This window comes from Bos mutus, chromosome 3 (assembly GCF_027580195.1).
Source record: "Bos mutus isolate GX-2022 chromosome 3, NWIPB_WYAK_1.1, whole genome shotgun sequence".
NCBI classification, from domain to species: domain Eukaryota; kingdom Metazoa; phylum Chordata; class Mammalia; order Artiodactyla; family Bovidae; genus Bos; species Bos mutus.
In genome coordinates, this window is record NC_091619.1 from 100,453,864 (window position 1) to 100,469,440 (window position 15,577).

Here is a 15,577-nt window from a genome sequence, read left to right on the forward strand (position 1 = left end):
ATTTCCCATGAAGTAATGGGACCAGATGCCATGATCTTCATTTTCTGAATGTTGAGCTTTAAGCCAACTTTTTCACTCTTTCTTTTCCTCAAGAAGCTTTTTAGTTCCTCTTCACTTTCTGCCATAAGGGTGGTGTCATCTGCATATCTGAGGTTATTGATATTTCTCCCGGCAATCTTGATTCCAGCTTGTGCTTCTTCCAGCCCAGAGTTTCTCATGATGTACTCTGCATAGAAGTTAACTAAGTTAAATAACTTTAAAGGTAGGACTGCCTAAACAAATAATTGGATTTTATTAATTCCTTTATGCTTCTAGACATCAGCAGTGTTTTGGACCATGTGGGTTGTGTCTATCCATGATCTCTGTGTATCTGTTGTAAAAGAAATTTTCATTGATTGGTATAAGTTCTGACCATGTGATTGAACTTCCTAGATCCTTTCACTAACACTGATGTTTTCTGCCCATTGTGGTGATTGGGAATAAATACTTGGAGCCTCCAGCTGCCTGCTGAGGAGATAGATGGAGGCAAGGATGGGAGGTGTTCCTTGAGAGCCTAGAGAGTAAAACTGTCCAGACTCTGGATTTTGGTGCTGTTTGTTCCCTGGGTTCCTGAGAGTGGAGGACACCTGTGCAGTTGTAAAGCCTCCTGTCAGAGACTCTGGCAGTTTCCTCATCAGAAAGTGGAGAAGCCCGGTCAGGACTCTGCCCTGTGGGTGGAGCCAGAGTTCCCCAGAAAGGAGTGCTGAAGTCATCATCCTACAGTGACTCCTGATCACCTTGCCCACTGAGGCCAGCACCTGGGTGAAGCTGCACCATCCAGAGAAGACGGTGGTGGGGGCACCCCTGTGGGAGGACGTGACTGAGATGTTTAAAGAGGAAGGTGAGACTAGACTGCTGGGTGGGAGGGAGGAAGAGCACCATCCTCCAGAGTGGGAAGGAATGTAGACATCTGAGCAGAAGCATCTGTTGGGGAGGCAGTTGGGTAAAAAGTCTCTGGAGTTCTTTATTGCTCCTGGCCTGAGGTTTTCCTAAATAGTAGTGGTTAACTCAGCTCCAAACCAGTATTTCAGTGTTATGACTGTGTATGTTATTTCTTTTCAACTTCCTCATGGGTGTATGAGGCTGGGAGAACTTGCCTGATTTTCCATATTTTACAGTGAGGAAATGTGAATCAAACAAATGACCTGTCCAGGTGCCGGGTATGTAGGTCAGAAGTAGAAGGCAGGAGGGAAAGTACCAGGTGAGATGGAGTATCTTGTGCTCAAATAGCAAGGAAGAGCTCAGAGACTAATAGACCTGTGTTTAAAGGATGCAACAGCCCTGTTCAAACTGGGGACAGTTTAAGTATCCAGATTGATTGTAACACCTTAAATAAGTAAAATTCCACACATTCATGATGATACTTAAAATAGAGGAAGAAGAGGGGAGAAAACTCATCTGTCAACATTGGAAGTGATTAAGACACTGATTTTCTTACTTTGAAATTATATTATTATGGGAATGAAGGATGCATTGACCTTGCTTTTTAAATCCTTTTCAGAAAACACCTTCCAGTAATGAATTTGAAAGGAATGGTGGGATATTTTACTATAAATGAAATAATTGGAAGATTGATGGGGAATAGGATATTCCCAAGGTGTCAAAGTTTCACCCCCACAAATGAGATTAAGTGAAAGTCTCTCAGTCGTATCTGACTCTTTGCGACCCCATGGACTATACAGTCCATAGAATTCTCCAGGCCAGAATAGTGGAGTGGGTAGCCTTTCCCTTCTCCAGGGAATCTTCCCAACCCAGGGAAAATCCCAGGTCTCCCGCATTGCAGGCAGATTCTTTACCAGCTGAGCCACAAGGGAAGCCCAAGAATACTGGAGTGGGTAGTCTATCCCTTCTCCAGAGGACCTTCCTGACCCAGGAATTGAACCAGGGTCTCCTGCATTGCAGACAGATTCTTTACCATCTGAGCTATAACCCCCCACAAATCACTTGCTAAATGTCAGGGAAAGAACATACTTTTCCAGTGGCAATATCTGGTGGTCACTATCTTAACCAAGTGTTCCAGTGATGGGATGACCTGACATTTTGTGCCTTCTGGGTCATGTAATATAAAGCACATGGTATCACCCATAATATATCCCTTCCTAAAATGTTTCAGTTCAGTTGCTCAGTCATGTCCAACTCTTTGCGACCCCACGAATCGCAGCACGCCAGACCTCCCTGTCCATCACCAACTCCCGGAGTTCACTCAAACTCACGTCCATTGAGTCAGTGATGCCATCCAGCCATCCCATCCTCTGTCGTCCCCTTCTCCTCCTGCCTCCGATCCCTCCCAGCATCAGAGTCTTTTCCAGTGAGTCAACTCTTCGCTTGAGGTGGCCAAAGTACTGGAGTTTCAGCTTTAGCATCAGTCCTTCCAGAGAACACCCAGGACTGATCTCCTTCAGAATGGACTGGTTGGATCTTCTTGCAGTCCAAGGAACTCTCAAGAGTCTTCTCCAACACCACAGTTCAAAAGCATCAATTCTTCGGCACTCAGCTTTCTTCACAGTCCAACTCTCACATCCACACATGACCACAGGAAAAACCATAGCCTTGACTAGACGGACCTTTGTTGGCAAAGTAATGTCTCTGCTTTTGGATATGCTATCTAGGTTGGTCATAACTAACTTGATCCAAATTAAAGGCTGAACTTCTGATTTAAAGAAAATATAGGGGATGGAGAAGTAAGATAAACCTAACCATGAGGATACAGTAAGACGATGCCAGTGTTTTAAAAGCCACTGTCGTGAAAAAAGTAAGAGAGGCTTTGAATAACAGCCACTTTGAGTGTGTGAACCTTGGTTGGCTCCTGGTTTGGAAAAAAATCCAGGATAAAAGATAGTTTGGGAACAGTTGAGGAAATCTGAATATTTACTGAATATTTGGATGGATATTATTAACTCTCTAAACTGAGATAAATGGTATTATGGTTATGCAGGAGAAGAGTCTTTGAAGTATTCAGGGAGGAGGTATCATGACAGCATGTGGAATCTTAGTTCCCTCCCCAGGGATTGAATCCACGCCCCTTGCAGTGGAGAAGTGTGGAGTCCTAACCACTGGACCTCCAAGGAAGTCCTATGATATCTGCAACTCTGAAATGGCTCAGAAAAAAATATAGATAAATGAAGTAAATATGGCAAACATTAGTGATTATTGCAGAGAAGGCAATGGCACCCCACTCCAGTACTCTTGCCTGGAAAATCCCATGGATAGAGGAGCCTGGTAGGCTGCAGTCCATGGGGTCGTGAAGAGTCAGACACGACTGAGGGACTTCACTTTCACTGTTCACTTTCATGCACTGGAGAAGGAAATGGCAACCCACTCCAGTGTTCTTGCCTGGAGAATCCCAGGGATGGGGGAGCCTGGTGGGCTGCCGCCTATGGGGTCACATAGAGTTGGACACGACTGAAGTGACTTAGCAGCAGCAGCAGTGATTATTGAATGCGGGTGGAAGATATATGGGTGTTCAGTATTCATGATAAAAAGTTAAGGGAAAAATACAAGGACAATAATTCATGTGCTTTAAAAAAAATTTCTCCAACCAAGATGGGTTTATTCAGAATCAGCAGAGAATTGCAGTTTGTGGTCTGCAACTACTGTGAACCATGTACAAGTCCCCACTGATAAGGATAGGAGAATACTTTTATAGAGAAAAAGGAAGTTGGAAGAGCTATAGTTAAAAATAGTCCATAGCTTTTTGCTGGCTGAATGCTTGCCATGAAAGAAGAGGAGTCTCTTCTTCCTGTTGGACTCTGCTATCATTGCAAAGTATGAGAGCTCCCTCTTCTGGTATCCCAGTTTTATTTAATCGAGTGAGTGAAAGTCACTCAGTCGTGTCCCACTCTTTGTAATCCGGTGGACTATACAGTCCATGGAATTCTCTAGGCCAGAATACTGGAGTGGGTAGCCTTTCCCTTCTCCAGGGGATCTTCCCAACCCAGGGATCGAACCCAGGTCTCCCGCATTACAGGCAAATTCTTTACCAGCTGAACCACTAGGGAAGCCTTTTTTAAACTGAGGTTTCTGTAAATTTCTACATTTCCTCCTTTTGACCAAGATCTTCCTCTGGAAACTTGGTTAGTCAAGAGTCAGGTTTTCTAGTTTCATCAGCCTTTTTGTCCCTCAATGTCAAGAAAGTTCTTTCTGGGAATAGTGTCTTACATCAGAGGGAAAGTGTACACGTTGGAAACCTATTAAGGTCAATTTGAGTAAAACGAAGGGGTGGGAGGGAGAACTCTCAGGCATTTTTTTTATCTCAAGTACTTATGTTATCAAGATCATAGACACTGGAGATTATCTGAAGCATTGTGTCATCATTACAGCTTTAGTGATGAACTTCCAACAGTCCTGGTCTGGATATGTTGGGAAAGCTGTCTCACCTATCTCTCGTGATATTGTCTGCTTCAGTTTTAGGAAATACTTACTTTTAGGTCACCAGAGGATGTGCATTTCTAGTTAGTGTCTTTTTTCAGGCGTGTCACGTGACTCCAGGAGTCTATTCCCTGGAGTGTAGCAGCACGAGGATTGGTTAGCAATACCTGTTAGGAGCCTTTCTAGGGATATAATACAGAGAGTTTTTGGAGGTGTCTTTCCTAATGGATGAAATCTCCATTCTAAGGTGTGATGCTTAAGATCCTCATCTTTCAAGGGAGCACTGCTAGTGTTGGAGGGTCTCCTGTAGAGACATGGGTCAGAAGTGGGTCTCCAGGGGGATGGGGGTACTGGCAGCAGCAATCCTGGAAAGTGCCCCTTGGCGTGAGCCCTCTTGGAGGTCGCTGTTAGCCCTACTATCTCATGTGCTTTAATTACAAGTTGTTTTGTTTTGCTTTTTTCATTTGTTTGCATCTTGTGGGATCTTAATTAACCTGACCAGGGATTTAACCCTCTAACCTCAGCAGTGAGAGTGCAGAGTCCTGACCACTGAACTACCAGGGGATTCACTAGTTCATATATATTTTTTAAAAGATTTATTTATTTATTTATGGCTGTGCTGGGTCTTTGTTGCTACACACAGGTGTTCTCCAGGTGCGGTGAGGGGGGCTACCTACTCTCTAGATGGGGTGTGCAGGCTTCTCACTGTAGTGACTTCTCTTGTTGCAGAACACAAGTTCTAGGCGCTTCAGCAGTTTCAGCTAGCAGGCTGCAGAGCACGGGCTCAGTAGTTGTGGCATATTGGCTTAGCTGCTCCGTGGCATGTGGAATTTTCCCAGACCAGGGATCAAACTCATGTCCCTTGCATTGGCAGGCGGATTCTTTACCACTGAGCCACCACGGAAGCCCCATATTTTTAACATGTCAAATTCAGCTAGTATTTCTTGAGTTCTAGTAGCCTGGCAGGGTGTTATACTTAACTAGCAGATGGGAAAAAGTGAACCAGATAAAGTTTCTACACATATACTCATACTAATACTCAATTGAAGGATATAATTATGAAAATAAATATAATAGGAGGCAGCCTGAGATACCAGATTAGAGAGAAAAACCAAGCTTTGGGGGAATACAGGGGAGAGGACGTTTTTTTCGCATTAAGGGGATCTGATAAAACTTCACTTGAACTGATCCAGAAGGATACCTCGGTTTTTCACTGAGTAGGCCTTGGGGGAAAGTTCTGAGCTGGGTGCTATTAATATCTAGGTATGTTCAAAGAGTGGATTATGTGGTAGGTGTGTCCAGTGTTTTGGGGCAAGAAATACTTGGAGAAATAGCTTTGGACTGTTTGTGGAGGATCTTGAAGTCTATGATATGATAAAGTGTTTGGATTTTTCTTTCTTGTAGTGGGGAACGTCTGAGGATTTTTGAGGTAGGTCTGTGCTTTTGGACCAGCACTGGTCATTGGGAAACATTAACCCTGTAATCAATGCACTGCAGATCCTCCCATTAGGAGGCTCCAGTCTGCTCTTGAGTGGCTCTGAATGTCCCTCTTTGTGAATGTATTGAGAGAGGGGCTGTGTTCAGCAGGTCTGCAGGAAGTTTTTCTATTTAGGGGGATTTGCAGAGGTGCAAACTTCATAGCTCTTTTCCTTTTTCCATCTTGGCTATCTCAGGATGCTGATGAGACCCAGGGATAAAGTTTTGAGGATGAAGTGACCTCTAGGTCCCTGACAGCAGAATCCTAGGTGGGTCGGAGTTTCCTGTCACTTTCATGAAATTGTCTCTTAGATTTTAAGAGCCCTGGACTTTGATTTTCTTTAGCTTGACTTCTTGGATTGGATTTTCTTAGCCTGTTTGAAATCAGCCTGCATGGATTTATTTTACAGGTAATTTCCCCACCAGTAGTAACCCTCCTAAAGAACTCTCTTGTTTCTAGCAAACCTCTAGCCATTTATCCAACAAATTAAAAAATCATGTTTGTGTGTGTGTGTGTATGTGGAAAAAGTACATAAAGTAATTCTTTTTTTGGCCATGCCACACAGATTGCAAGATCTGAGTTCCCTGACCAGGGATTGAACCCAGGGCCACAGCAGTGAAAGCCCGGAATCCTAACCACTAGGCTACCAAGGAGCTCCCTGTAATTCTTGCTCTTAAAATTCACAAGATGTCATCCAGGGGAAAGACAAGCACTGTAAAACATTTTAAGCAACATTTTAAAATGAACAGAGTGAGGTTCTGATATTCTTGGAAATGCATGCACTTCCTTAAAGACCTTTGAGAGAGGATCTTTGGTCATGTCCGGGAGCAGAATTGTAGATGAATAGAGAAGTGAGTAGAGAAGCTGCTGACAGGTCACAAAGGGCAGAAACGAAATAGGCTGAGCAGAATAGGAAGGAAAGCTTCCAAGAGTCATACATTAGCTCATTAGAAAGCCGGTGGTACTGGCAGCAGGCAAAGTTCTGTACAACCAAACCCCAGAAGCACAGGGAAACTCGAGAGTTAGAGAATTAGAAAACCAACGTAGAAGGAGATATTAGAGAACAGGAGAGTTTTAAAGTGAAGAGATCTTAGCTTCCAAAATCACATGGTATAGGGTTTAGTCTCACGTCTTTGGGGCTTTCCTGATGGTTCAGACCAATGTAGGAGAATCTGCCTGCCAATATAGGAGACACGGGTTCAATCACTAGGTTGGGAAGATCCCCTAGAGAAGGAAATGGCCACCCACTCCAGTATTCTTGCCTGGAGAATTCCACAGACAGAGGAGCCTGGTGGGCTACAATTCATGGGGTCACAAAGAATCAGACACAACTGAGTGACTAACAGCAAGTCTTTAACTTTGCTCAAATTCAGTTTTCTCATTGGTTAAATGTGGATGCTAGTGTTGGCCTCATAGGGCTGAAATACATTCCAGAATTATTTACAATCCATTAAAAGCATTAAAATAGTCTGTATACTTAAGGAATTTGTTATTATTTCAGCCTTCTGGCTTCTGAGTTCTCTTCCCATTTGGTAATATTAAAAAAAAAACAAACTCAAATGGTTATTTGTGTAGGTTGTTCACAGCAGGCCCTTGTACTTCCCAATACAGTGTCCGCTTTGGTCAAGGGATCTTCCTTACAAGGCACAATTCATGCTCCCTCCAAAAATGTGCTATTCTCACATACTTTTCCTACTAACAGAAATCCCTAGCTAAGGGTCTTACTCATGTAGAAATGTTCTGATTTATAACCAGTTCTTTCAGCCCAACCAGGGTCCCTGTCTTGTCTTGTGGCCTTAGCCTCCTTTTGGACTCTCCTCTTTCTCAAATATTCCTGATTTTTATTGCCCTTAAATTACTATATACTGTTCTACAACCCTCTTTAATACAGTTTATGAGTATTTTGCCTTCAGCCAAACTGTGAGTTGGAAGAGACAACTTACACGCTCCCTGCATTGTTTTGTAACCTCCATCAGAGAATCAGCCAAATGGTTTTCAAAAGACTGTCCATAGGAGCTGATGAAGGCTGAATGACAAGGAGATCTCCTTCTAGCCTTTCACACAACAGAGATGGTATTGGTCTTTATAGACCGGGACCTGGTGGACCAGAGTTGAGGAAAAGAAAGAAGAGAGAGAGAGAGCAGTATCTCTCAGGATCTCTCAGGTTACATGGAAAACCAATGAAGCCCATACACAGGACTTGTATCGCTCATGAAGGCACAGGGCGTCCTCTCAAGGAGGTCTTGAAAGCCCAGGCAAGAAAGTGAGCTTGGTAGGTTTCCACGCTCCGATGAGAATGAAGACAGAAAGAAGGATGCAGGGGACCCAGGTCTCTAGTGGAGCAAGGGTATTTTATTAGCAGAAATGCACGCTTATATATATATCTTTAGTAAAATGATTACTCAGCTATTACAAAGAGTGAAATTTCATCAGTTGTAACAAAATGGATAGTCTAATATATACAAGGTTGCTAACGCTGAAAACAGTCACTGAAGGGAGTTACTGGAAGGAATCCAAGCAGGTACCCTTTCCCATGATCTCAGTCCTGAGAACTGCATGCAGCTCTACTCGTTCCTGGAATAGGAACTGAAAAGGAACAGAGAATCCTTGAGAAATGGCACGCAAAGGAAGAAAAGTGCAACATGTTGTGTTCCTTAAAGTTGGACGTCCCCCCGGCAAGATGGGTTCCCATGTGTGGCAGGCTTTCTCATACAGATTGATATAGACCTATCTGACCTGAGGTGGAGAAGGCAATGGCACCCCACTCCAGTACTCTTGCCTGGAAAATCCCATGGGCGGAGGAGCCTGGTAGGCTGCAGTCCATGGGGTCGCGAAGAGTCAGACACAACTGAGCGACTTGACTTTCACTTTTCACTTTCATGCATTGGAGAAAGAAATGGCAACCCACTCCAGTGTTCTTACCTGGAGAATCCCAGGGACGGGGAAGCATGGTTGGCTGCCGTCTATGGGGTCGCACAGAGTCGGACACAACTGAAACGATTAATTAGCAGCAGCAGCAGACCTGAGGAGAATCTCTGCTGAGGGCTGTTTTTCCACCTCTGTGATAGATTTGCTAAAAAAAAAAAAAAGAAGAGGGTCCAGGGTCCAAGAAAACTTGGCTACAATCTCTTAGCATATAGAGAAAGTGAAAACAACTTCCTGATTCAGGCTAAAAAGAAATATATTTGATGTTCTAGGAACCATTGACCTTCAAGGACATAATTGTGGACTTGACCCAGGAGGAGTGGGGGCATCTGGCCCCTGCTCACCAGAATCTGTACCGGGAGGTGATGCTGGAGAACTATGGAAATCTGGTCTCAGTGGGTAAGGGTGGATTCCCTTTGTAAGAAGAATCTGCCTATTGGAATAAATAAAGAATAAATAAAGAATCTTTATTTCTAACTGAACTGCTCTGCTTCGGCTTTGGGTTCTGTGTTAGAAATTTCTAGTTCGTTTGAACAGCAAGTCAGAACTGCTGTGGTCTTTTCTGCCCTGGTCTTTCTACTCTACTCTGCAGAAGGCCTGACTAACAAATGACTGTCTCTAAATTCTTGGGATACCTCTCTGACCTCAGCACATGCAGTTTTTTCGTCTTGTAAGCAGGATACCAGCTTTCCAAACCTGGTGTGGTTTCCCAGTTAGAGAAAGGAGAAGAGCCATGGCTGATGAAGAGAGAGGTTTCAGGAGGTCCAAGTCCAGGAAAGAGCAAGGCAGGTGGAGCCCTTACGTTTGCCAGAGAGTTCAGCTTAAAGGCTTCTCCAGGCCGTGGGGAAGGCTGCAGTCACCTGCGTGAGACCCACAAAAAACTCGATTACCACTCTGTCCCTCCTTTCCTACACTTGCCTCTTCTCATTAGTTTCTCTGGAGTCAGAGGAAAAGAGATGGCTTTCTCTTCAGGGTTAACTGCCTTTACCATTTCTTCTGACCTGACTTTTGTGGTTTTCTTGCTTTCTCCAGCATTCTAAACCTTGCCCTGATCATAGTTTCTTTCTCCTGTACATTCAGATATCCATGGATCTCTCCTCATTTAAAACAGTGCTCTTGGTACTTCCCTGGTAATCCAGTGGTTAAGAATCTGTGAAGACTTTGTGTTTGCACTGCAAGGAGCATGGGTTCAATCCTTGTCAGGGAACTAGGATCCCTCATGCTGAAGTGCAGCCAAAAAAATCAACCAACCAACCAAACAAAAGAAACACAACAAAAGACAAACACTCAAAAAATATCAGCACCCTACACCAGATTCTTAAGTCATTTTATCATGACTTTTTCTGATGATTCCATTTAAATTTTTTTCCTATTTTCTATGACTATCCCTTCAATTTTGATTCTCTTTTTAACTTGGGTAATTTAAATTTTATTTCAGATAATACATGACTCCTTGAGAAATCACCACAGAATTCCTTCTTAGCAAATCCAGTGGGTTTTAATAGTCTTTGACTTCTAAGAATAGTAAAAATGACACTGTTTTCCAAGCTGGTTTCTATGAGTCCTGTACCTACTTTAACCCCATATTACAAATGAGATAAAGAAGGTGCTTAGGTTAAGAAATCTGTCCATGATTGTTTAGCCACTATTAGGTGGAATCCGTGTTTGAATTCTAATCATGCTGCCTCCACGGTTTGAATTCTTATGGTGCTTTCCTACAGGGAAGCATTAGGTTATGAAGACCTCACCACCTTCATGGTATTGTTTTCTTCCATCAGCTAGTTTAATAATATTTGTCTCTTCTGTCTCTCTTATTGCTTCTTCAGTGCTTCTCATCAATCTCCTTCTTAATGCAGGTGTATCACTTATGCCTCTGTTAGGTTAGGCTAACCTACTATAGCATATAGACGCTCAAGTTTGGCTCAAACTGAATAGGGCTTTCTTGCTCATATATTCATCCGGGGAAGTTGGTTAGTTCAGTGGACAGTTTTTTACCACTTTGCATTCAGGGACAGAGATTCCTTCCACATGGTAGTTCTGTCATTCTTGAGGGCCTCCTCATCATTTAAGTTTGGCCAGCAGTGGAGGAAAAGCACACAGAGGGCATGGCAACCCACTCCAGTATTCTTGCCTAGAGAATCCCCATGGACAGAGGAGTCTGGCGGGCTACAGTCCATGGGGTTGCAAAGAGTCAGACACGACTGAGCGACTAAGCACAGCACAGCGCAACACAGAGGAAAAGCACAGAGGAGTTCATTTAGGTGGTTTTTATGGGCCAAACTGGAATGGCTTACATCACTTTTCACTCTTATTCACTTAATGGGAGAGACCTGTTACTTCACTCAAATTCAGGGAAGATTGGGAAGTATAGTATAGTTGTGTGTCCAAAAATAAGGAGATGTTTCAATGAACAGCTAACAGTCTCTGCCACAATCCCTGAGGAGCCTCTCTCTTTTACACTGCTGTCCTGTTTCTGCACAAACTCCCACAGATGCATTGTGATGTTCTCAACTATCCCTTTGATATCTGTATTCTCCATATCTTCATTTGTGTCATACATGTTCATATGAACTCTATTCCCTCATCTCCCTGGTGTTTGGAACATCTCTATATAGACACACTGTTGTTACTTCAAGCGCAGTACATCCAAAATTGGAAGCAATTATCTCTCCCAAACTAAGTTCTCATCCTGACTCCTCCTGTCCTTTCAGCCTCTAAGACTAGAAATCATTGTATCAGCAAGGATGTATCATGCTTTCTACTTTGTTTTCCCCCCCATCCTCCATGTTTTCTTCTCTGGTTTTACCTACTCAGTCCACTTCTACTCTTCATCTCTGTTGATGTACTCTTAAGCCAGGTTCCCATTATTCCATGCCAATTACTAGAATTTCCAGCTGCATTTGTGGATATCTTATTTTCTTTTTCAGAATCATTTTGAATGTTACTGCTAGATTGGACCACTCAAAACATCTCATTTATCTTTTTTTTACCCTAAAAAGAAGTTAAGTGACTCCTTATCCCCTATAATAAGTAATCCAAATATCTCTACTTGCTTTTTGAGTCCAGTCCAAAATTTATCCTACTATTACCAAGTACTTTGTTTGTGCTTTGACTAAAATGAGCTTGGACATCCTGGAGAATAAGTTTGCTGTGAACAGAAACTATTGATGCTTTAGGATGATAGAGTCCAGAATAGTTGGATAGAAGTAGAGAGTAAAAATCCAGGAAACTCCCTCATCTGATTTATAAAAATCACATCTGAAAATGCTGTGTCATGTGTACTATGGATATATTTACCCTATATATATACATTCTCTATCTTTTAAGATTTTACAGTATAGATAATATTTTGTCACAAATTAAGAAACCATTTTTCACCTCTTATATAGACAATAATTATGAAGATAGATAAAAATCCAGTGAAAGGCACCCATATTCACCAATAGCACATATACCCATAACCTAATAATTTCTTTTTAGTAAATCCTATGAAACACTGACAGAAGTATACACAAATTTATATATAAAAAATAAAGGGAAAAAATGGAGACTACCTAAATATTTTTCAGTAGAGAAAAGTCAAAGAAATATGTCTATAAGTGGAATGTGGGCTTCCCTCATAGCTCAGTTGGTAAGAATCTGTCTGCAATGCCGGAGACCTCGGTTCGATCCCTGGGTTGGGACGATCCCCTGGAGAAGGGAAAGGCTACCCATTCTGATATTCAGGTCTGGAGAATTCCATGGACTGTATAGTCCATGGGGTCGCAAAGAGTCGGACATGACTGAGCGACTTTCACTACTTCACTAAGTGGAATGCAGTTGTTATAAAGAATATTATAAATCTAAATGTACAGACATGGGGGGGGCATAAGACATAGTTGAGTTAAAAAAACATGCAGAATTATATTTATGACCATATATACACAAACGCACATATTTACATGTATATATTATTGAGAAATGTCTGAACAGATTCATTCCATAATCCTAAGAGAATAAAGGAAATGAAGATGAAATTGACAGAGGCTACCCTTTTTTAGTGAATGCATTTCTATATTATTTAATGTTTTATTTGAGCATGCAAAATGTATGAGGTACTTAAATTTTTTAAGTAAATAAAATTTTGTCATAGAAATAGGAGGTTGAGATATTGTGTTAAAATTCTTATCTTCCTGTCTTATCTCTTGATATTTGCCCTTATAGTGATGTTTTCTTCTTAGTCCATTTCCTCTTGTAGTTCTCATGGATGAACTCCTCTCAGTTTTCAAAGTCACTTTCACATACATTTTTAAAAAGTCTTTCATTTTGTATAACTCCTCAGAGCTCCATTTATTTACTTGGCTGTGTTAGTTCTTAGTTGCCGCATGCAGGATCTTTGTTGCATCATGAGGGATCTTTTGTTCTGATACATGGACTCTTTAGTTGTAGCATGCGATCTCCAATTGTGGGCTCAGTTGCCTGGTGGTATGTGGGATCTTAGTTCTCCGACCAGGTATCAAACCCATATGCCCTGCACTGCAAGGCAGATTCTTAACCACTCGATCATCAGGGAAGTCCTATCTCGTATTCTTTTAACAGCTTCCTTGTTTTGACCACTTTGTTATTTTCATATTAGCTCTCTAGGTGGCAGGATCCTATTTGAAGACTATTCAGCCCTCCTGTACCTAGTATATATTATTTTTCCCTCCTCTTTGCACTGTGGCCATTTATTTTTGAAGTGCAGTGAATATGGGTCATTTATATTTTTGGATTTCTTTCAGACTTGGAGGATGAAACAGAAACCAAAGAGACAACTTTAAAGAATGACATTTCATGGGGAGAATTACACCATGCCCTGATGATGGAAAGGTTCCTGAGAGGAAGCACCTTGATTTCCACATTGGGAAGAATCTCCAAATGTCACAAGTTAGAAAACTACCAGGAGAACGAAGGAATGGGTGAGAGACAAATCCCCTTGATCCACAAGAAAAGGCTCACTCAGGAGAGAGGCCAAGAATCTAACAAATTTGAGAAAAATATTAATATAAGCTCAAAAGTTATAGGACCAGTAGGCCCTCCAGAAAAAAGACACCATAGATATGACATATCTGGCAAGAAAAGTAGATACAATTTAGATTTGATTAATCATTCAAGGAATTATACAAGAATGAAAATCTTTGAATGTAGTATATGTGAAAAAATCTTCAAACAGTTCATTCACCTTACAGAACACATGAGAATTCACACCGGAGAGAAACCTTTCAGATGTAAAGAATATGGAAAAGCCTTTAGCCAAAGCTCATCCCTTATTCCACATCAGAGAATCCATATTGGGGAGAAACCCTATGAGTGTAAGGAATGTGGGAAAACCTTCAGACATCCATCATCTCTTACTCAACATGTCAGAATTCATACTGGGGAGAAACCCTATGAATGTGGTGTATGTGAGAAAGCATTTAGCCAAAGCATTGGACTGATCCAGCATCTGAGAACTCATGTCAGAGAGAAACCTTTTACATGCAAAGACTGTGGAAAAGCATTTTTCCATATTAGACACCTCAGGCAACATGAGATTATTCATACTGCTGTGAAACCCTCTATTTGTAGTGTATGCAGTAAAACTGTCAGCCACAGCATATACCTAACTCAACACCAGAGAAGTCATACTGGGGAAAGACCATATAAATGTAAGGAATGTGGAAAAGCTTTTAGCCAGAGAATACATCTTTCTATCCATCAGAGAGTCCATACTGGAGTGAAACCTTATGAATGCAGTCATTGCGGGAAAGGCTTTAGGCATGATTCATCCTTTGCTAAACATAAGAGAATTCATACTGGAGAAAAACCCTATGATTGTAATGAATGTGGAAAAGCCTTCAGCTGTAGTTCACCACTTATTTGACACTGCAAAACACACTTAAGAAATACCTTCAGCAATGGTGTGTGAAATATGTTCAACATCAAAGAATCCCCCAATTGGAGCAAAAGCCTCTAAATTTGGATTTTCTGACTTTCAGATTTCAAGAACGAATCATTTTTTTAATGGTTTGACCCAATGTTACAATTACTAATTTTGCTGTGTTAAAAAAACAAACTACCTATTATCAGCATTGCGTCAGAAAAGAAAGGGCATTTTATTATTTTAAAATATAGGAAGACTATAATTATAGAGAACAGTCTCTTACATTAAATTAGTTTTATGGAAATCTCCCAAATTTGTCTTTATTTTTCTCATTTCACTGTGGGCCAGTGAAATCATCATGACAAGCCAGTGATCTGTGATTGACTTTGAGAGTCACGGATTTAAATATCCCTTTAATGAATCAGAATAAAATATAACCTTTTACTATAGCCCTTTATATGGCTAGAAGAGGTAGAAATAAAAATGTCAATTGTCTCATTCTAGAAATAATGTTAAAGAGAGTTTTCTAGACTTAATAGGTAACCAGCTAAACATGAGGTACTTACATTTTTTGGTTTCATAGAGAAAAATTGGCAAATGTTTTCTGTAAAGGGCCACATAATAAACATGTTAGGTGTTGTAGGCCATATGACCTCTGTCAGAACTACTCAACTCTATCATCTTAGTGCAGAAGTATCCAGAGACAATATGTGGGTATCTCATCTGTGGCACTGCTAATGTTTTGGGATGCTTTGTTGTAGGTGGCTATCCTGCTTTGTAGGATGTTTAGCAGCAGTAGCAGCTGGCCACTGGATGTCAGTAGTTCCCCGCTCCACAGTGACAACCAGAAATTTCCCCAGACCTGGGGAGGGCAAGATAATTCCTAG

General features: G+C 41.5%; 1 protein-coding gene across 1 annotated transcript; it reads left to right on the top strand.

Annotated features, from left to right (window-relative positions):
• The first annotated feature begins 305 nt into the window (after positions 1 to 305).
• ZFP69B (ZFP69 zinc finger protein B) lies at positions 306 to 14,690 on the top strand. Its single transcript, XM_014479083.2, is given in 6 exon segments — positions 306 to 338; positions 724 to 880; positions 6,049 to 6,152; positions 9,082 to 9,208; positions 9,485 to 9,598; positions 13,570 to 14,690. Coding segments are annotated over 6 exon segments (1,656 nt in total).
• Positions 14,691 to 15,577: the final 887 nt, after the last annotated feature.